Genomic DNA, 25,003 nt, shown 5'->3' with positions numbered 1-25,003 from the left:
CAATGTTTCAAAACGTTTTTATTATGTACACAAAAATCAACTTACTATTAAGTAAATATAATTTATATTTACGATAGGCGAAACAAAATATCGAAATATTGTAAAAAACTAACAACAATAGTCCATACATAAAATCTAAATGTGTTAATCAAATATGTTTCAGTAGTCGATAAACAAAATACGAGAAAAGTCTAAGTAAAGACGCGGATAGAGCTCAACTGAAATAAAAAAGATAATATATCGCAGTGTAAGTGTAGTCAATAAAAAATTCCTCTGATATAAATTATACGGTACAATAAACTATTTTCTACAGGAAAATAGTTGTTTGGCGTGAGAATCAAGAACACGTGTTTTAAAAGAAAAAAAAAATGTTTTGTAGTGCTTCTACACACGTAGCATTCAAGTATGATCTTGAATACATAATGTACAACAAATTAAACTGACACTTACTGTTGTGTCGAGTTATTAAGATCATCGAGGCATTATTAATGAAAGAGTATGACGTAGACTGGTATAGTTCATAAAAAGTTTATTTAACAACATTTTTATTATTTATCGAAGAAAAAATTAGCAGAGTATAGATTAACACAAAAATAAAGAACTTTTCTTTATAAGTGAGTTAGTACGGGTATTATTCCAGATAAATTGTTGATAAACATTTAATTTAGTTTTGGGTGTAGATAAATAAGCAATATTAATGAAATAAACAATTCATAAGAAAACATAAGTAATAAAATTATGTTTGTAGCAATAATCTTTTCAAATAATAAAAACCTTCAAAATAAACGACTAATGTTCTAAGATCATTAAAAATGTATGTTTGTTATTTGTATTTTTCTTAATTTGATTTTTCGTAGAAATATTTATAATAAGTATGAACTATATATTTAGCAATATACTATCATTATATTATTATTTGGCAGTTTTATATTTTTGTTAATGGAAATTCATAATGTGAAAAAATGTTTATAGAATTAGTTTACTGTTTTTATTGAAGGTGCGATTAAAAATCATAGGGAAGCAGTAATTAGTCGCACGTGTGTTGCAGTAGTCGCCACTCGGGAACGATTTGGGGACAGCACCGCTTCCGGTCACCATCACGCGATTTAACCGATTCTTCAAACAGAGCTCGTAAACTTTTGGTTATAATTTTCAATAGTAAATCCATCCATCTAAACATAGAAATTATTCCAGAATTACTTGACTTCAGATGAATTTATTGACCGAGATCCGTGATTTTGACAAGCTAACTTCAAACGATTGCGTGTCAATAAAGCCAATAAAGTTGTCTAAACTTCCTTAAGTACCAACCAAACACAATTTATCGATTTGAGACGGCCTATGCTACCCTAAATGTCACTTTACAGCCGATATTGATAGTCGGTGACAGCAGCCTTACTGACTTCCCCCATATCAGCTTTAGTCGCTCCTATTTTAACTTTCTCGCGTACATAAATCTCACTAAATTGAATCTTATTACCTCGCAGTAAGGCGTAAACTGGGTGACATGTTAGTAAAGGAAAGTTTGTGAATACAAGCGAAACTTACGCAACATCTAAGGAAATATTTTCTTTGATAAAACGTGCTGAGGTTTTCCTCGGTTGCAGGCTTAGGCGGATTTTCTTTTCCACTCTCTCAAATGCGGTCTTTTCATAACTGTCGGGGATCAATTCGACCACGAGATTTCTAAATCTAGTTTCAAACTGTTGTTATAACTCATTGGTATTAAATGTACAAGAATTAAACTTGTGATTGGTCAAGCTTAACTATTATTTATATATATCCGTTGTACTTTAAAACTGCCTGAATTATTATAAGTAACATCACGTACAATACAAATAAAACCACTTTAATTATTAAAGGAAGTAAGTAAAATGTTATATTAAAGTTCCAAATTTAAGCTCGAAATAGCCTCTTCGTCTTGAAAATTTGTTGCCAGTACGAATGCGCTCTGCGCCTTGCAATAAAACTTTAATACAATTTGTCGACCGTTGACGACTGCTGAATTTTACGTGTACCGTAGCGGAAGTGTATACTTAAACAAGATGGCGGCTGGCGGTCACGTGACCACGGATTCACCCCGGTTTCCGGCGCTCTTTCACAAACATGTCAAGTGTATTGCGGGTAGTTTGATAATTATCGGCGTCATTACATCAACCCCATAATGTGCGGTGCATATAGCGGTGCATCTGTTATGATTTTGACTTTATTTGTAAAAGATAACTCTTAGGATGAATTAAAAGTAACTGAATAATAATTAAAATGGAAAAGAAAATGAAATTTTTTCATTTCCTAATATATTAACAATAATAATATCATGTATATGTTTTCAGTATAAGTATTTTATATATCATTAAAATTGTAAAAACAGCAAAGTTCTTTAAATTTTTTTGACAAGCCCTGTAATATATGTGTACGTACATATAAATAGACACTCATGTTAAGGTTCTTGATACTATATTGTTCCACATATTTTTTTTTCCGGGCTCGAATTTTAAGCAGTAAAGATTTTTATTTTTAATTAAGGAAAAAATAATGTCTTGTGTCTGACATTATTGATTTTATCTTCATTACATGTTAAATATAATGTGGTTAACATTATTTGCAATGGCTGATCTGAATATTTAGGTTGAAAACAGTGCATTAAATATTTGAAATAAACATGCAATATTACTTCATGTATTGTTTTTAGATTTATGTTAATAATTTTTAGCGTCGTTTGATACGAAGCTAATGTTTGGTATTTAGTCGAGTAATTATTTTTTTATTTTTATTAATTGACAACAGACCATAAATATATATAAAAATCAACATGCGAGCACCGACTCATTTTTTATAATACAATTTATCATATTAAATATGTTCAACCCTGAAATGTTACGTAAACAATAGTTTTCCAGTTACTCGTATCTATTTCTACTAATTGGAGCATTAAATGTAATATTTAACTTATTTCCCTTATATGACTCGCCTAGAACAGTAGCCACGTCAATGGTTTGTCTTGTGAGTGGATGAAGGGGCGAAAAATCAATAGATAGGCTCTGCATGTCATAGCTACTTAGACAACCAACATTTTAGTAATCGAGTCTGATGACCCCTGTGAACTGTCGAATCTTGAACAATTTATCAATTATAACCCGAATGCTATTCAAATTATGTTACGGTCTTCATTACGTTCAAAAATTTTGACCCAGTTTTTATAAGGACGGAACAATCTGCATTGTTGCAAAAGAGAGAGAAGGAAATACAACATAAGAAGCATTTTGTGCTAAGTACTTAGGCGAGATTTTTCTATAGTATATATATAATCTGTTGTATTTAATATCTTGAAGTGATTGACAATAATTTTACGATAAGATTATTGAAATCAATATTTCGTATCGTCGTCAATCGTCATCAATATCGTAAATTATAAATTAAGAAATAACAATGAAATAAAGTCTGAATATTAAATACAAAGTAATATTAGAATGTTATTTTTAAAAATCTCGAAATATCGTAAATGAAAGTTTAAATACGTTACAATGAATGTACAATGAAAGTACAAAGTTGAAAAGTATATTAAATATATTTAAAAAATCTGTTTGGATAAATAAAACGTCATGTATGTAAGCATTTTTACTCACAAAGATCAACATCCGTAAAATATAAAAGGTAGCTGACATTTGACTTAACCTGATTTTAAAATACAGAATTATACGAAAAAATACGGAATTTAAAAAACTACAACGTTCAAAAGCCAATAATTGCATAAAATTAATCACCGTTACGTTCAACCAGAATCCCCCTGTCTCCCCTCAAAGGACACAATAAAAAGCCGCCAAAACGCTGTGCGTCTGGCTGTCAGACCGTCTGTGTCAATCAATTAGACATGCGTAGAGCGCAGAGCACTACGCAGCGTCAAATCTCTAGCCACGCCCTATATTGATCAGTCCCGCCCCGTTGCGCTGAATTTCGTGGAGCGCGTTTTGCCCCAATCTACTCTTTCGTGAGTTCCCGTGTTAGAAGGTACCGCTCCTGTTTTGAATATGTTTCATTTTTCATGACAACCTTTAAAAAGTTTTCCTTTACGAATTGTTAATTAAGCCTACAACCTATATATATATACCAACCCAACCCGAGTACGATGTCAAAATAACAATTGTTATTATTGCAATACATTTTGACACACATTTTAATTACGCCGATGAATAAAGTATATAAAATACTTGTACATTCTTTATATAATAGTTATTTCTCATTCCGATTTATGTGGAGATTTATAAATATCTGCTGTAAAACTGTTGAGGTATATTTAATAAAATGACACTGTATAGAACATCTGATTGTTAAAATGGTTATTTTTAGTCTCAAGCTTGCCTCTTGGTTTGTTTGAGCTAGTTTAGATTGAGCGAGCATGATGAATTGACTCTCAAATTCATTTGCGTTTGATTTAAAGATACAATTATTATTTATTTAGACTGTTTGTTGACTTCTGACCTCATAATCATTTATTTGCGAGGATAAAAGTGTTGTTTTAACAAAGGGTACCTCTTAGCTTGATGATTGTAACGTATGTCGTGTTTTGAAATACCGGAAAGTTTTTTTGACGTTATTTGCATTTAAATGGATACGATATTTTGTACATTTAAATTTGACCATAGCCATATAAAAAAATGATCTATTTTTCTTAGGTTTAGGTTAATGTACGTTTTACGTTAAAGTACGTTCTAAAAAAACATGTTTCAATTTACTATATGACCAATATAATAAAAATACAATCATTACTTCGAATTTCTAAGAATAACGTTATTTTTATATCATTCTCCCGTGAATATCCCACTCCTGGGCCACATATCCTTATAAGGAGCGAGTTTGGAGCTTTTTCCACCACGCTGCTACGATGCGTGCTATTAGATACACATTTGGTAGGTTTTCATCAGATATAAGCAGTATTCCATGATGAATTCATCATGTAATTCTCAACCATCATCCTCCACCGCAGATGAACTATACATACGAATTAAGCACATGAAAATTCAGTGGTATTTGCCTAGGATTAAACCCGTAATCTTCGGTTAAGATTCACATATTCTAGCCACGGAGCCATCTCAGCTTAAGTAATTATAGTTAATTAAAATAAATTAGATTATACTTTAAAAATATAAATAAATAATCTTTTGTATAATTTAAATAAACCAACTGAACTCAAACTCGAGTTTTTTTCGTAATATTGAAGAGTTCAACTAACCATATATAACTGACTCTTGGCCTTATCTTAAGATCAGCTTGGTACCAAGTTATTTTATTGGCCCCCTAATCACATATACTTCAATAGTTTTAAATGGACATGGTAATAAGATGTAAATTCAAATTGACATTACAAACTTGTTTATATATTTACTTCGTAAGTCGTTTACAAATTAAATATTTGAGAGCGTATAAAGTTTTGACTGGATGCAATTAATTTTGTTCATACTTCCAACTGATCATGATACCTTTTCTTATAAAATCCATACATTGTATGTAGATGTATTTAATTAAAAAATATATGCCGATTTCGCCGTAGCATCGATATTGTTATTTTTTTTCACTATATTTTAGGCAAAGAAACATTCACTAAAATAAATACGTATATTCTACTCCAATTACAGGAGAAGTAAAGACAAGTAAACAATTTTGACATTGACTTGACGCAATATTAATGCGGTCGATATCTTGAATAATATATGACATTCATTATGGATTCACGAAAAAATGGCGTTTTGAACGTCGGCGAAGTTATTTTTGCAACTTTGAAATTAATGTGGAAGTAAGTGAGCCTCGATTGACACAGCACGCAAAAATAGCATGTCTTAGTTCCAAAATATAAGCCATATAGTTATGTCTAGTTTTTTTTATAGCCTGATTATAACGATGATATCCTTCTGACTAGCTGGCCACCCACGTAGGAGGTACTAAAGCCCGTAACTTCGTACAGAACAATCTATATATATAACGTTGTATTGGATCGACATGGGATTTGAACCCAAGACCTCAGATTACGTTGTCTTATAAGCCAGCTACGAGGTCATTATAAATGTCGTTAGTAAGACTATGGCGATCCAAAATAGACCCTATCACGGACAGGTGGGCCGAACACCATTCAGATTAGTCTAGGAATTCAGAATTCTTCTAAAATCAATTAACAACAATGAGAAAGACAACTGACATACAACAAGATGAAAAACAAAACAAAAAAAAACAATTAATGTAAAAAATATATATTGATTGTGATGCTGCCTGGAAATAAAAAGTTGCAGCCACATCAAACTACTGAACTCTAAACCGGTAGAGATATACATAAGTACGGACAACACGTATGTGACAAGACGACATAAAAAAAACTAAATACCGTAAATATACTACGAAATCAGAAAGAAAATTATTCATTGGTGTCGTTTCTGCAAATAGTACACAGTTTCTTTACAAACTTGAAGAAACTAAATTTTTTTCTATTTATTATTGTAATCGGATACAAGTATAAAAAGTGAAAATAAAATGTCCGTTAGATTTTGACTTATATTTTATAAACTTATCAAGTATATATGTTAGCACATATTTACCTAAAAAAGAAGGTAATAAAATTAATAATTTATCAAAGTTTTTAAATGTTATGGAAACACAGTATTTTTAATTAACATCTGGGAACGGTAATGCTATCGACAATATTATTATGTATTCATCGCTTCTATCGATCTATCCATTTACCTTTGTTGTGGTTTTTGTTTTAAAAAAAAGTAAACTTAATTAAATCCAAATGTTAATGTAAATAAGCAGAGTCGTTTCCTTGCTAAAATTATAAAACATTCTTTTGTAAAAATATTTTTTGTTTTATATCAGTTAATAATGTACATATCTAAATAAAGGAATTTAATTATATATTCCTACTTAAAGCTAAATTATAATTTTTGTGGTTAGTATGGTGTAAATCAAGTAAAAATAAATATTATTGAAAGGTAAAATATGTTCTCTAAAAAGTAATCGTAGGAAGCTAAGGCCCGATATTCGTTGCATTACTTTGCAGATTATTACTAGATCTAGTGAGGTAACAAATAAATTATGTTTTGCTATAAGAAAGTATTTAAAAAAAAATCGATTTTATAAATTGTTACGATTCTTGTCAGAAAATAGCTTAAGATGTTATGTCTCCGAAGCTTACGAGTTATTAATTTGTGTCGTATATATATTTATTCAATTACACAACTATCAAATTGACAATCATATACCGCTTTAACGGCTAAATCACTAAACCGGTGCTGATTTCTGGTACAAAGCAAGCTTTAACCCCAAGGAAGTACAGGATTTTTACAAAGAATACCAGCACCCCTCTCCCCCAACACGCTGGTGAAAATTAGTCATATATAAATAAATAGCTGAAAGAACTAAATAAATATAAGTAACGTTTATGTGAAGTATACAAAGATCTATATCTTAACCCTATGGTTACTTTTGTAGCCTTCAGTAATTTCGTTCGTTAACTGAATAAGGAAGTGGCTCCATCTGCAGTGTTAAAATCTTGCCTTCCTAAGTAACAAGCCCATTGGCAATAACAATTAACGCTTAACGGTTATTGTTACGGCTAACCGCTAATGCAACGTGTTATTTGCTGCTGGTGTTTGGCCTCCCTTTTAAGTTCGCTTACCCTTATCGTGAAAGAAGGTTTTAGGTACATACTATAGCTACTAATCTTTCGTTATATAATAATTATATTCTGATGTTACCAAGAAATACATCTTTTTTATTTTTCTAAAAAAATATATAATAAGCTGCCTATCCCGACTTGGTTAAATAAGAATGTTAAAAGCATGAACGTTGATACGTTATTTTAATATTTACTGTTTTATTTTAGAAATTTATTTATATGAGATTAATTTGATGGTTATGTATTTTTATATATTGTTGTTGTTTGGCTATTTACCTTGCCAATTTAACCCAAAAAATGGTTTACAATTTTTTCTTTCCATAGCGTAAAAATACATATTTTATATTTATCATACATCATACGAATATAAGAGATTATGAAGCACGTTGAATAAAATATTACATTCGTCTGTCTCCCAAAACATAGAAATAAAAGTAAAAATAATATAATATTACTTTCAGATATTACAAAAGTAATTATCCTGCTTTAAATAAAGGCTTCTTTGTACAAATGCATAACTGATTAGTTTCACCACCTTTACTGGGAACATTCACACTCAGAGCGACTTTGTACATTAACACGGACGAATTGCAACATTGAACCCACGAATGGAAAACTTTATTATTTATTTCAAACTTCTAACCGCTATCTTGCAATTATTTTCATTGAAGATTCTCATTGTACGACTACTGCATTCACATTAATATCAGTTGTTAAACGTGTTATTAGCGAAGTCGGAGTTTACTTTACTTTGTAATTTGTTTAATAATTATGATTTTACCTATCACAACAGTGCATAATATTGAGTATTTACAACAATAGTGTAATTTACCTAAAAGTGTAATTTCATATGATATAATATTCGGTAGTAAGATGAAGAAAGTCAATATCGATTGTTATTCTCTACCCGATCAAACCTGGTTAAATAAATAGTATGTTGTATCTGTATAGTTTTACAAAATACGTACGTAAAGTCTATTTCCGACGGAAAACCACTGATGCGTTTCGTAATCGAATCGGATATTGGCCTCGGATTTATTTCGGTTTATTATAATTAGGTAAATTTCATTATCATTATTAGAGATCATCCTATTAATAGTTCCGATGTTTGTGTATTAATTAATGTAATCTAACTTCATAACTTTTCTTTTTGTTTTGAATAAATTATTATCTTATCTATGTTTGTAGTTTCTAATATATGATAATTTTAAAATAATATTATAACACGCCAAAACCACCCTTATAATCTTACGTCATAAAAAATCGTTTCAAAGTGCCGATAGAGTGCACCATAATTATCAATTCACAAATCGAGCTCGCACCGGAGTCTTTTACAAGCCCCTCCAATCTCTCTAAGCCCCAATGACGCCCCCAAACAACTCCTCTCCGAACATTAAATACAATATCTTTAAATTGCTTCTAAGTACCGCCACCCTCATTGGGTATTTTTACCGTCATTACCATAATCTCCTATTAGACGTCTCGTTCGTTCCTTAAAAATTTATATTTTCTTCTCATTCCAGCAAAAGCTTAAAATTCTACGGTAAATTTAAGGCCCATTCTCTTATGATTTAGGTAACATTGTTCGCAGTTCTTAGGCACTTCAGACACGATTATGCTGGTATAATTGTGGGAATAGGCGGGCTTTCGACGTGTAATTTTTACAGTTGAAACTTTCTACTTCATGTGAAACAGTTCAGGTGCTATGGTTCCTGAACTGAATGCATGTAAATTAAATTGTCAGAGGTAGTAACGAATAATTACATTGTAAAGTCGTCGAAATACCCCGCGAGGGACTGTTTTATAAGTAAAGGTAGTGAATCGTTTTAACAGTTGGCGTGTTCTTTGAACAATAAATTATGGCTATTATTAGATTGAAGGGGCTTTTTCTACAATTTCATTGTATGCTGCTATATAATCAATACCTTAACTTAAGCAAAATTTGTTTGTAAAAAACCCATGATTTGACAAATAGGTCGTCCGTTAAAGCGTATCGACTTTCCAGACATAGGTTAAGTTTTGTGCACGAATATATTGAAACTGAAAAACTGTGATCAGAAATCAGAAATTTATAATACATTTAGTATAAAAACTTATATATTGACTTTGACTGATATATATATATATATATATATATATATATATATATATATATATGTTTATATTGAAAAATAGCGCCAGCTGTCATAGCTAAAACAGAATAAAAAAATATATGTATATATAAATTAATGTTAACAAAAGAAGACACTAAAAACAAAAACTTAAGTTCAATTTATTTGTCACACGGTATTAATGCTCATCAAAATAAGTACTTCAAAAGTGATGAACGTTTAGTAACAGTAGTTTAGATAAACAAAAATTGCCACTTACACTTTCTAACATGGGACGGTAGTTTTAAAGATAAGCAAAGTTATGAATAAATTCTAGATGTGCAGAAGCTAAATACGAGCGGGTGATCCGCTTGGCGGGCTACAGATTAAATTTCACAATTCTATCATGTGTTTCAGCCCTAATTATAGAAAGCTGCTTACACAATAAGCTTCTGTTATTAATGGCTGTGTTTGATATCTCTAAAATTCAAATGCTTAACACAAACATTCAAATAAAAAAATATGTATGTTTATATAGTATTTTTTTATATTTTAAAGAATAAGCTTTCTATATATATTATTCACTTACCTAGACTCTGCCTAGCAGTAGGTCGTTAGATATATGCTTAATACGGTTTCAAGCACTCAAATTTATCCCAAACAAACGTTCAGTATTAAAAGTTTTCGGGGAGGAAGGAGGAGGGTCGACCCACCCTTATTTAGTCACGCCATTTAACAGGCGCGGCAAAGGGCTAAGAATTAATTATTTATGCGACTAGGCACGGAATCGCGCGGAAGATGTCACAGCTATCTCTGGACTCTCTCATATATTCGACGTTTTTCGGGTCGTCAATTTGAATATTGATCCACTTGGCTTTGACAAGAAAATTCATTGTAATATTTGAATGCTACATATTTTTCTCATTTTATTATAATAAATAATTCGGTCGATAATCAAAAATATGGAACAGAAAAACTCTTGTTTGATTCCCCTTTCTAATTCTAACCCATCATATCCCAAATAGTCATTTCCCATAGACCTTTTATATAAAAGATAGGCGTAAAACACTAAATGAACGATCTATAAATACTCGAATTATCCTTTTTATTTTCTGTACGTAACATCACTCCTATTATCAAACGCTTCTTTTAAATTAAAAAAGTCAGAATATAAAAAACTAAATCAAAGTAAGACTACCATTAATTCTGTACATTACAGTAGCAATCATACGGAATAGTCTTATTAATTAAGGCACATAATGTTTCAGAATTTAAAAAAGATTGATAGTCACTGACGTAGCATACAATTGCAGTGAGTATAATTTAGATAAGTTACTTGAAAGGAAAATTATAGCTCTGGTCGAAGATAAACTGGAATGAAGAGAACTTAAATATTCTATTGAAATCGTAGTTGCTACTGCTTCAACAATTGCCGATCATAAGCCATATAAATGTCTTCTATTTGAAAACGCTATATATATGCTAACGCTATAATACCAAAGCCCAATCTTTTGATAGCAAACATTATAAATTGATTTTTTTAGTTTATTTCGAAAACGTATCTTATATACGTTCTTTAGTTAATATGAATTCAGAAGGGCAATCATAATGATAGAACTACATACATGTATTTCGGAGTATACAAACTTATATACAAAAGTAAGATGATAATATCAACACATACGAGACAAACCAAAATATATTTTTTGGTAAAACATTTTTTAAATAATTTGTAGTCGAGTTGGTTTGGAAGTAGTCAATTAATCTTTCATTAATCTTTATGGGCGCAACAAACAAGGAATACAATTCCCACATAAGGAAGTGTAATACAATCAATCAAATTGAATTTATTATGTAATACGCCTGTTAAACGTGTTATTATATGTTATGTCATAGGCAATGTATGTAAACGTAAAGCGCCAAATATTTTGGAATATAAGGTTAATATGCATGCATTGAGGCATATATTTTTAAGCAAACTAAGGTTTCTATTTACAGAGTCGAATATTGGAGGATGCCTCGTTGATGTGCAATTCGTGGTCACCGAGGCACAACGTAAGTCAAAACGCATGAAAGAACTTTACTATCAAATAATTTCTATTTAAATTGATTGCCTTGCGAAAGAGCCCGCGTTTATCTTTGGCCAAAGATTTTTGGTATAGTTTATAGTATGCGATGCGATTTAATTTTTTTTTTAATTGCTATTCTATTTTTTTAATAACATGCATGACCTATGCTTGAACTCTGAGAGACGAAAAGTGAATGAGTTAGAAGTGTAAACTATTATTAGTAGGAGAATAAATAAAGAAAAAAAAAAATGGACGATAAGTTCCTTTTATAGAATCGTGAGTTATCGGGGTAATATATTATTCCTTTTGAGTTGATCCAGAATATAACAAATTGAAGATTGTAAATTGTTACGTTTTTATATAACGCTTGTGTTTAATATCATTTACATAATACCTTTCTTTTCATTAGGTAGCCAATTGTAATACAGAATATTTTATAGACCTATAGGTTATTTTAAACTGTCTGTGTAAAACAACACAGCTAGAATTATTCATTTTCAAATTGTCAGCTATTGACCTGCTCCATAAATAATGGCATAATGCGGCCCTTTATCACTGCATGGCAGTGTCATAGCCTGTCCTTTAGTTCCGTCTAAATTCAGAAATCAAAGTATTCGCTCATTCATAAGTCATGATAATTTAATCAGAATTATTTACGAACGTGCAGATTGTTATTTCATTTTCTAGAGCTATATATTACATGAATATATTTTTTTAGTGTACCTAGGAGTTAATAAGAGATTCGTGGTTTTGAAATTAGTATTTTGAAATAGATAATAGACAGAAAAAAAATTTTTTTGAATGTTTAATTTCTGAAATTGGTACCACTTAGTTTCATCTTAATGTAATATTAAGATGCTAATGGATCAAGGGTCAAGCTTCTGAAATCTTGATAGTTATTTGATAGCTTATAATTTAGAATAACCTTTATCAAAAGGCTCAAATTAATATCCAAGTCATATTAAATTTAATATTCTATAATTTGATTTCGTTAATTGAATTAAATAAGTATTCTAAGTCTACATAAAAACATCTAAAAGTATGATAAAGATGTATCAGACAAAAACATAGTCAACTGTCAAGCCATCAAGCAATTGTAACGTAAGCGTGGATTTTAACAAAGTTTTAAGATTTGCTTTTCAATACTTTAAAATGAAAAATAATAAGTTACTTACTGAGTATGACCATTAGGGTCATACTCAGTAAGTGACTTATTTGATTAATAAATATATATTTATTATTTTCCTACACATTCTTTAAAAATTTTGTCACAAAATGATCATAGATAAATAGACCTAGGTGATATTAATGTACGTGACGTTATTACTATAAAATACTCCCTGATTAATAAAAATAGTTTTATCATAACCATTTATATTTTGAAGAAAACCGTATGCTGAATTAACCGGCACATCAACCGTTTTATTTCGATAAAATTTATTTTTTCGAATGGCTGCCTCGTTGCGTTGGTCTTGTGGCACATGTGACGCCGCAGACCCGGAGGAACTGGGTACAAACCCCAAGAAAATAAAAAGTTACTGAGTTTTGTGTTGAAAATTCTATATAACAGCCCATTGTCTGGAATTTGGAAGTGTGTACATTTCTATGCCTCGGAAATAACGTAAAGCCGTTGGTCCTGCGCCTGAACTCATTCCGGTCGTGTTGGATTACCGTCCCATCGGATTAAGAGAGTTAGGGAATAAAGTGTGCACCTGTGTTTGCATACACACTTGTGCACTATAGTATATCCTGCGCAATTGGTTAATCTCGCTTGAGATTATCGATTTTGATTTTTATTATATTATTGTTCGAAGTAGTCAAGCGTTAATTGTTAACAAAGAGAAATTCAGACAAGATTAGCCACTAGTTTTTGAGATAATAATCAAAGTCAGGCTAATTTGATTAAATACTGGACTCTCATTGGTCGGTTATCGCATTATGAACTGCCATCGATGACCACTCAGATACAAGTCAAATTAGCTTAATATGACTTTGAATATAGATTATATTTTTAATTGATTCTTTTAAATTATTTAACTTGGAATGATTTTCATAACAATAATGATAATTAATCTAGAATTATGTAGATAAAAAATATATATAATTGCAATTAAATTATAATATACAAATTGGGTAACAATCAATTTTTTACTTAGATAATATAACACAGAGTTACATATTATCTTAGTAAACAATTTTTTAAAAGTATAATTGGAAATTGTAATCAAAATACATTTGTGGAACGGGCTTTTAGAAGCACTTGAATCATCAATCAACAAGATGAAACGAAATATACTTACCTCATGTTCGCTAGCTCTTGTACGCGTAATCCTCAACTATGACACGTGACACTGGCGGTTCGTTCATCCCAAAGATTTACAAATACGATTCACCGGAGAACTGATATTAGTATTTCATCACTATTCTACAAGATCATGATATCTTGTAATTATTTTTAATTTAAGCTGGATTTTGGGCCACAACGTTATTAAGTGACACGAAATGGAAAATAATATAATATTACGTACATACTTAAATTAATAAAAAAACAGCCTCTACATATCTTAAAGCTGGGTTAAAGCTTCGTCTTCTTCATTTGAGGTGACGGCTTGGAAATTATACCAATGCTCTGCTCCAATGCCGGTTGATGGATACACATAAGGCATATCCTCATCAAACACATGCAGGTTTCGGTACGATGTTCACTGTCGAACACGAGACGAATTATTAAAAAAAATTAAGTTAATGAAAATTCAATACTCAAAATTAAAATATTTTTATTTAAATAGACTTTCCTGGTGGTAGTTACGCTGCATTATTTTTTAACAAATTTTTTAATTAATACAAAACAACCTTTCCAAACATCGTTTCATAACAACTTGAAGCTTAAAACTAAGCTTATTTGTGTATTATGTTTTAGAAAAAAATCTAATCTTTGTTACATCTAACATTAGATCCTTGCAGAAATAAAAAAAGTATTCTCCTCACCGCGTTTTTGGCAGCCAATTTCAAGGGTGCACTAATAAGTCTACTTCACAAAAGGCTTTACGTTTGAAATTAGGGAGTGAATTACTGCTTACTTACTAATTCGGAATTGCTCCTGAGATTTCTTGGTAGAAAAACTTAAATATTTTATTGACACGACCGGGGATTTGACCCTAGGACCTAACAAGTCACTAGATCCACGAGAACAACATTATATCATGTGAAATATTATTTCAAATATTAGGATCTAGATATAATGTATATCTACTTATTATAATAAATTTTATAGCCAATCATTATAATTTTTAGATAAGTTATCGGCTAACAATCGTTCGTAAATTTCTTATAAATTACATATATTTTTAACGTGTCTATAGACTTCAATGCCGGTTTGACATTTCGTTCATGGTCCTGTGTAAAAAGCGATCGCCGTAAAAAGTTAATTAATACTCAACTTGCCAATATCGTGATATGTCAGTAGGTAGTACGTGTTCGGAACTGATTACAGATCAATGAAAATATAATCGTATTTACTATTATTAATAAATAATTGGCTCGTAATTGAAAGCTGTATTTTGTTTTCAATGTTTTTAATTTATACATTTTCAGTTGATATCCGAGTCTGATCCATTTTTTATTTGGCGTTTCCATTTCATTACTGTGTTAAAGGTTACATATTAATTTCTCATAAGCCGCTTAGTACTGGCATACTAGCATTTTAATAAAATTTTATAGCATCGATGAATTTGCTGTATAATAATGAAAATAGAATAAATTTATTCAAATACTTTTGCAGTTAAACGTTTTGTTATATCGAAATATACAATACAAAAAATAAAAATATTCTAACTTTGAATAACCACATAAGTAATAAAATATTTTAATTCAATTACCAGCACGCTTTATATAATGCATATGCAAACGTACATCCTATAGTAATAGCAAAAGCCCTCTCCCGCTTTTAGTTCTCTATGACACTTGATATTGCCATTACGCGGCACAGATGTATCTGGGGATCAGAAGATGTCGCCAGTTAACCCTGAAATGAGAACGTTGATGAGTAATAATAGTAATGGTTTATTTCAGTGCTTAAGGGATTGGGCATACCTTTGTTTCTAGTTTATGTTTACGCTATACGGCCTGAGTAGAACATTCCACAGTCACTTTGTTACGTTATGTAAAGTCGTTTAATGATTTCTCATAATTGTATATGTTATTATTGTTATATCATTTTCGTGCGAAAGAATCGACACATCGCAATATTTTAGATGATTTTTATACGCATTTTCAACAAAAATCTGTAAAATATTTATTATTACAAAAGTAAATTAATTATAAGTGTTTAAAAATATTTTAAATTGTTAGATATTCCTATAAAATTGTTGTCTTAACATTTTCACAAGACTTAATATGACGCAATATTATTTCATAATATTATAAATATCTTTTGCTACGAACCTCTAATCCAAATATCTTACCAAAATTACTAAGATCTATATTTTAAATTAAAATACATAAGCCATTCATTCTAAGTTCAAACGGTCCCGATTTTACTCCGAAGGCACTTTAGCGCAAATTATTACATATTTCACATAGAAGCGGGGTCAATTTGTTTAGCAATTACAATTAGACGGGGGCTGAATGTAGAATCACTTATGTAACTTGATGCTAATGATTCGTATAGGGCGTAGGGACAAACTTTTGTTCCCACGGTCGATTATCATGTTTTTTGTTATATGATTAGTAAGAGTGATAAATTTTAACTCGCATTGAAGTGGAGTTTTCAAATAAATGAAAAAGTTCTCAACTACTTACATATTCTAAAACATTATCTATATACTAATAACATGAGACATTAAGACTATTAAATTTGATAACATTATAAGTAATCAAGTTGCTTATCTTAATCATATGAAAAAACTACTCGAAATTATAATAAAGTAATGCTATTCCATAATGAATCAAAATACAACTAATATTCAAGGCACGTTTTACATAGACAGGTTGTGTTTAACTTGAATTTCATTTCGTCTGCAAAAAACAAGTCAATCCAAATCAACAATTCAGTTGCAAGCCCCGTCTTTAAAAGGGGACGCAGAAATAAAACCAGAAAACGTGTGTACCACCGGTAAATCGAAAAGAGAAACTATCACTTTAAAAGTAGTCCCTGGTTCTATAAACTGCCTATTTGAAAGTCGGTTCGCGCGCGAGGCATCTGTCGGGAAACCAAGAAGAAGGCATGGAACCGGGTAACGAGCTACCAAGGAACACGAGGTCAGAGTCACTCATAAATAATTTAAAGTAATCCGGGAAAAACCCCTGTCCGCGGGCCGTCGGTTGAGCCGCCATGACTATTTGATGTGGCCAACGTATTACGTCTCGCGAATTAGTGTTGCCCTTTTGAACTAGCTACTTTAGAGTTGCTTAATAATTTTGTTTAATCTCTATTCTTATCCCTGTAATAAATTATTTACTTATGTAAATTTAGCATTTGAACTATAGTTCGCATGGTATGGACATAAGTATGCATGCTTAGTTATTTAAATAAGATAGCAAATATGTAAACGTAGATATTAATAAAATGATAAGTTTTACTTATAATAGTCTTGTACCCACAAAATACTTAGTTCTTTATTGATACTATGCCTTACCTATTTGCAAAAGGCAATGTGTTTTATCTTAAAAGTTTGGCAAACTATATTGAATTATAATATTAATCAACTATTAATGTGACATTTCAATCATCAGGGTGATATATTTGGAGGCCTCAATGATGGTTTGCTGAGTAGAGCGGAGGCCTTGGCCGCCGTGGACATCGGTAAACATCAATCAGGACCCCAGCCCGGACCTCCGCTGCCACAGCTCAAGCACGACATGGTCTACCACCACGGTGTCGGTGGTCCCCCTCCGCACAACGCAAGACCTCATCAGGTAGAATCGTTGTCTTCGCCACCTTGTTTTCAAAAATAATATTAGAGACATTCTAACATGTACATATTTGAAAACCACTATATAATAGCTTACATAAACGAGAATTCAAAATAATATAAAATATAAAATAATAAAAGCAGAAATTTTAATATGATATATTTGAAATTCATACACCGGTATTGACGAGGGGAGCTCAAGGTCTATTCCAATCATTTGAATCGAATTCGTAGACTATAAAACTAAATCGCACTCGTAAAATTGTTGCCAAATTGGTACACTCCACGCCTCTTTTGGCATAAATAATAATAATAAAAGTAAATGCATTTCTCTATGCTCCATACACCTTGGAAAATCTTTCAGTCTTCATATGTCAGTAGCTGGGCGAGGGTTATCTCCTTTGGGAGTACATTGGCGTGGGGTAGCGGGCTGTAATGTGTAAGAAATATACCCGCTCCGCTATAAAAATGAGGTAATTTTATGCGTTGTTCGATGTTGTGTTGTCGATTGTGTACTCTTATATTTTTTATATTCTCATATGAGGGAGATAGTAATTGTTACTGAAGATTGCTACCGAAAACATATTCGTTTCGTGAAATACAATTACATTTGTATAACACGTCGGTATTGAACGTATTACATATTTTATTTATGAATCTAAGAAGTTTTATTCAAACATCATTTTATGCAAGTTAACAACTTTGAATCGACAAATTGTAATCGAAAAAGCACTTGATTTACAAAATCGCAAACACGTTTAATTTGTCGTAAGTTTATACATATATAGAAAGGTAAATGTTAAGATGAACATTTTATTTATAAAAATAATTAATATAAAAAAAGAAATCCAACGACAAAAGTACTAAAACGAACATTTGCAAACGAACCTACTTATACACACGATTATATGTACATATATAAATACACGTGTAAGTATTTCATAACGAATCAGCGTGATTTATTTTCAAGTAATCAGCTATTTATGACTGCGAATTAATGAATTTAACAAGCACAGTAAAATAAGGTTCCATTTTTCCATTTTATATCCAACAAACAAGAAAATGGACTAAAGTTTGTCCGTGTTAAACATTTACGAACATACATTATATATATAAAATAGAAGCAGCTCCGTCGAGCTACTGTTACCAACAAACAAACGATAGGTTAAACTTAAACACAAACTCTAAACTACTTGAAGGGGAAAACAAAAAAATATGTTTACTCATGGGAATACAGGACATATGAACGTTTTCACTGTTACTAGCAATTGTCACCGTTGCCACTGGGGACGTGACGCGTAGTTGAAACTAATGTTCAAAGCTCGCTCAAAATTCGTCACGGTAGCTTACGGGTGTAATGTGTAAAAATAGATAGATAGACAAAAACTTTATGTCATTTCATAAACTACATATTTATTAAACTACAGAAATAAAAAGTTTTATTGGGAAAAAAATTATAATTTATAGAGATGTACTCGATCCTATCTCTTTTATTATATTTATTTACTTATTTTTATATATTAATCACGCATTAATTGAATTATTCGAAGGAAGGTACGTTGTCAGGCCGGGCTAATTTTAGTCATGATAAACTCACATCTTAAACACTTTTCGCATCCGTAAACTTTACACGGTAGTTTGATTTTGGATTAAGTGATATTTAGAAAAACTTAATAATTTCAGTCAAACGAAACAAGAAGTATCCACAATTCACACATGCGTTAACTTTATACTAGATATTGATTTAAGATTAAGAGATATTTAGGGGCCAAACACATAGCGGGCTTGACTTAATTTTTAATATCTTTTAATATTTACAATACGAACGAACTAAATTGTTAAAAGTTAAGCTGTCATTAAAAGTTAAACGTCTCGAACGTTTTCAAATGTAACACGATATAATGATGATACAAAGAGAAACAGCAAACCTACCTCATAAGGCATCAAAATCAAAAGTTTTAAAAGGTGATTACAAATATGTATAAAATTTATTGTATTTAGAAAATGTAATAAAAGTCAAAAACATGGATGGCTATGACTTGTATAATAAATAAATAAAATTGATAATACGGGCCACGTAATTTTGAAATATTTCAGTTAATTTCACAATGTAACTTAACACAATGATTTTATAAAAGACAGTAAGTATAATAATATTTTGTAAATCTTTGCACTTCTGAATTATGATCCTGTAACTTGAGTATATAAACAATAATTGTAATGAAACAAGACCCTAAAATTATATACACTTTCTAACAAAAATAATATTAATAACAAAATAAATTTAAAACTGTCTACGGGAAAAAATCGCGCTCTGAAAAGTTCGAAACAAGAAAATATTCTTGTCTGTCATTTTTACGACTGGCATACGATCACGGCTGTGGTTGTAGTTTTTTAACTTAATGTTTTATTAGATAATCTTATTCGTTTTCTTATGTTCAGAAAGTTTTTCTTCACAATAAAGATATACGATAAAATGCAATTATCATTTCAGAATATGATTTATAAGAAGATTCTGGATATTTAAAGTAGTTAAACGAAAAGCAACATCGAACAAAATAGTAGTACTTGAAAATCATTATTACAATCAAAGGATTTACCACTTGTATTAATTATTTACATTTAACATGCAAGTTTTATTAAACTGAATTAGTAAGATCTTACATGCGTTTCTATGACGAAATGTTGTAAACTAACTTATAGCTTTCAATGTTATTATTATTAATGTCAACTTTCTGATATATCTTTTTTTCTTACATAATAGATCTATAGTACTATTTTTTCATTCGTTTATATTTTGCTTGATTTATACTTATATTTGTAGCAAAGTCATAATATATATTATATTATAATGTTAATTGTGGTCTTATTTTAGTATCATTGACTCGAGCGTCTGTAACTTTGTTTTTTTTTAACTAATTAATGCGTTGTAATGCGTTTTTAACTTTTTTGTACGTTATGCGATACTCGCGTACTACCAATAAATAATTGTACGTTAATCGTAACGAGTCCAAAACCCAAAGAAATGACTGAAATATTGATGACGATATATGATTATAAGAATAACTAACTGTATAATACTTCAACTCAGTCAGATGAACATTTCATTAACGCAAAGAGATTACGCAAATAAAAACATTTATTTTTAAAAATAAGAGGTGCACTTTTTGCTTTCTGTTTTTATCGTATCAATAAAATATTTGTATAGTACGTTATCCAGCTTATAGTTTTATCTTTCATTTAATTTGAATTGATGCATATTGAATTTCCACCTTCTACCTTTTTCATCTCCTTTCTATATTTTTATGTAAAATGAATGGACAATTCCGCGCTTACTATTTTTCGCGCTCTTTCTGGAGCTCTGTTAATTATTTAAAATATATTCGAAAACCATATTTGCAAAGGATTATATAATATTCGACCTTATTTTTATAAATGTTATATTTTAAAGCAAAGATTTAATATCAACTAAGTTGTTAAAATTCACGCAAACATTTTTTATAAATAATTAATAAATTATCATAACAAAGTCATATACAATTTTATAGCTTATTATTTTTTTTCCCAGTTGCATCTCCTTAGCTAGATATATGGATTGATTAATCTTTGTTATTTTATAAAGCATGTAATTAATTTTTTTCCTAACATTTAATTTTCTCATGTAATTTATATTAATATGTATGAAATTTTAACAATAATTGTTTGATCGCTTATATTTTCTTTGGATCGTGTTTGTCCAGTCTTGCGAGATAAGGATAATATAATTAAGAATAAATAAACTTTTATATAATTTTCAGGAGTGAGAAAACACACACAAATCTAAAGAACGTTCCTTTAATGACAAGATAATAAATTGCAGTAATGGGTTCGTAGTGTAAAAGCTAGTTGCAATGATCACTGCTCCAATCAGTGGTCATTATTGCACATTTATGTCATTTTTAATTTAAAGCTATGTAGAGCTCCAATAACGATTACTAAAAACTCCTTCATACACACAAACAGAATATTACGTATGCCGTTTTCATAGTCCCCATATCGCACCCCATCGCATCCCCATGTATATTCGGCCACTTGTTCAAATAATAACAGTGCGATAGAAATCACTATTAACAGAGTATAATTTATTTAATATCCACTTGCATTGTGAAATGCATTGTGAACATTTTAAGTGACGTAGTGCTACATTACGTAAATCATAAGCGATCGAACAAATCATTGTTGCGTATTATTAAAAATACGTTTTTATATTCAACGTCAAAAATATTTGTCTGAGTTTTTCGCTCCACTTGCATGACAATTTGCAAACTAAATAAAGCTTGAATTGCGCATTAAATGCCATCACAGGGTATTATGTAAATGAACTTAAACGCGTATTGACATTTTCCTATTGCTTTGATTGCACAGGCTATCTTGTAATACTAGCTATTTGAATATCTAACGATGACATTTATCAATACTGGTTACCTACGACGCATTACCGGAAAAATAGTTTACTTTATATTTCTTTTCTCTTTTAAGGGACACACCAGCAAATGATTGTTATTAATTAACAGATTGTGCATTAAGAAAGGATTTTAGCTTTTATTATATATACTAGCGGCGATTCACACCCTGAATATTTAAGTTATTCCGATCAAACATAGTAAGCAAAAAAGTCGATAGTTAATAGTGTTACTATTTTTACACCAACAATTATGTTATGTATTGTACGTGTATTGAATTCTTACAACTACTTATGTTGTTGAAATTAAACTGCGCTAAGAGTAAAGTTTCAATATTTAAGTTAAGTTCTCCGTTTAATCAAAATAACTCTATTCAAGTAGGTTTTCACAAGCATTTTTGAAACATTTACAGGATCATATTAAATATAAAGCGACCACCGGTCTCATGTATATATTACACCAGAAAGAAGAAGCAAAAAAGTCAGTAATTATTCTTTTCCTCCAATTAAATATTATTTAATTTACATTATATATTATCATATTTGAAAAATCAATAGATACTAACTCCAGGCTCTTTTATCGTATGTATTATCTGGAGTTGAGTAATATGATTTATTTTTTAGTTTTTATTTTATAGTAGTATAATTGCACCGTAAATTCAAAATAAAACATTTCTGATGCAAATGTAGTTTCACTTCTATCATTTATTAATTACAGTCGCTTTGTTTATATCTGTTTTAAATTATAACATCATTAACGTTTTTTAATCTTAGTTGTATTGAATATTTAAGACGGATTTGAAATTTACAACAATAAATATAATTTTTGTGTAATTAATTCTGCAAGCCGTATTAAATTACACCGCAGAAAATTAAACAGCTTATATATCAAATAATACACGTTGACTTTTAGTTTTATAATAAAAGTTGATATCAAGCTTTACATACTAAGACGAGTCTATTATTAATGTCATAGAAAATGTTATGATAAAAAAATTATGCCTCTGTGCTATAATTATTACATACAAATGGAACTACAGATGACAAATAAAAAAAATAGAATGTTGTAAGCCGTATAGCATGTAACATTACGTGCTACACGCGTACTTATACCGGATAATTGTGATCTACCGGTCCCCCGGGACCTCGTGCGAGGCCCGCTGCACCTACTGCGCCACCCCTTAGAAACGCCATCGAAAAATTGCTAGCGAAAGACTTACGGCCTGTTCTTAGACTGAGATAAATTGCCTCATGAAGATCGCCGGTTGTTGCAGTTTTTATATAAAGCTTTAAGTCTCTAAAACTACCTTTGGATTTTGTAATAAATATCCTATTCAAATATAAATACTTCTATGGAAGTAAATTAATTTTATTTTTAATTTAAAATATTAATGATAATATTTTCCATTATTCTAAGAAATCAATTTAATGCGTTATATTATTTTTATGGTCGAAATATAAAATAGTCACATATGCTCGTACGACTTTGAAACATTGCAAACATTCATTTTCGCTACAAAGCCGGTCAACGACATGAGCATATTGGTAAAACACTTGCAACCAATCAACGTCACAACAGATTCACCCTCCTATGAAAAAACAAGTGTTTGCACTCATAAAGAATGAGTGCAAATCTGCACAAAGATGATTGTTTATGTTTCCATATCGTCCCCGAGTGCGGCTATTGTTACCGCCCCCCTCTTTGTTTACAATAAAACGTATGATTTAACATGAATACAGAAGTTAATTCGGCGAATGACAATAAAGATCACGTCACCCCATATCTATAGTAATCCTTTTAATACGAGAAAATTTGACAGTATGATAAAAACGAATTACAAAAGCCATTTTTTCCGCAGATGGGCCATCATGGTATGGAAGGTTTGGATATGCTTGATCCACTCACATCATCATCCATGACCACCCTGGCACCGATGGGAGAAGCGGCGCCACCTCATCACCAATTGCATGGCTATGGAGCCATGAACCACGTTATGAACCATCATCACCACCCTGGAGGTTTAGGTCATGCACCACCAGCGCACCTTGGTCATCCCTCTGCTGCTCTTCATCCTGATACAGATACTGATCCTCGAGAACTCGAAGCCTTTGCAGAGAGATTTAAGCAACGAAGAATAAAACTTGGTGTGACTCAAGCGGATGTCGGGAAAGCGCTAGCCAATTTAAAACTGCCAGGGGTTGGGGCTCTTTCTCAAAGTACAATCTGTAGATTTGAGAGCTTGACATTAAGTCATAATAATATGATTGCTTTAAAACCTATACTACAAGCTTGGTTGGAAGAAGCAGAAGCTCAAGCTAAGAATAAAAGACGAGATCCAGACGCACCAAGTGTATTACCAGCCGGCGAAAAGAAGCGAAAGAGAACATCCATAGCCGCACCAGAAAAGAGAAGCCTTGAAGCTTATTTTGCAGTTCAGCCACGACCCTCCGGTGAAAAGATTGCAGCGATTGCAGAAAAATTAGACTTAAAAAAGAATGTTGTTCGAGTTTGGTTTTGTAATCAGAGACAAAAACAGAAGCGTATGAAATTTGCGGCGCAACACTGACCGGCGGGAGGCGGCGCGGCTCTACTGTATCCAGGAACTGGGTACGGGTACTGAGTCGCCAGCCGCATGGACATGGCCATGGCCTAGCCTATAAAGGCCACATCAGTGACATCGGCGCTTCATCGCCAAGAATACTTTCTCGTGAGCAATAATAAGATCTCATTTAAAACGCATCTACATTTTTGCATTTAAGTTTTATTTAAAAAATCGAACGCAACGTAGTTACTAGAGTAGATATCGTGTAACGTGTCTTATTTTCTT

General features: G+C 31.0%; 1 protein-coding gene across 3 annotated transcripts in view; it reads left to right on the top strand.

The window, feature by feature from the left end:
• Positions 1–24,742, top strand: part of LOC126780401 (inhibitory POU protein) — a 47,280-nt gene extending 22,538 nt beyond the window's left edge. Inside the window, exons 2-4 of one of the 3 annotated variants that reach the window (XM_050504872.1) lie at positions 11,752–11,808; positions 17,556–17,738; positions 24,035–24,742. In XM_050504872.1, coding sequence (XP_050360829.1) covers positions 11,752–11,808; positions 17,556–17,738; positions 24,035–24,742 — 948 coding nt within the window. Of the gene's footprint in view, positions 1–11,751; positions 11,809–17,555; positions 17,739–24,019 lie in introns of all 3 variants that reach the window. The other 2 variants (XM_050504871.1, XM_050504873.1) reach the window with 2 other exon arrangements.
• The last annotated feature ends 261 nt before the right edge of the window (positions 24,743–25,003 follow it).

Source organism: Nymphalis io, chromosome Z (genome assembly GCF_905147045.1).
Source record: "Nymphalis io chromosome Z, ilAglIoxx1.1, whole genome shotgun sequence".
Classification (NCBI taxonomy): Eukaryota; Metazoa; Arthropoda; class Insecta; order Lepidoptera; family Nymphalidae; genus Nymphalis; species Nymphalis io.
Note: the sequence above shows the minus strand (reverse complement) of the source record. Positions and strands in the feature narration are given on the sequence as shown.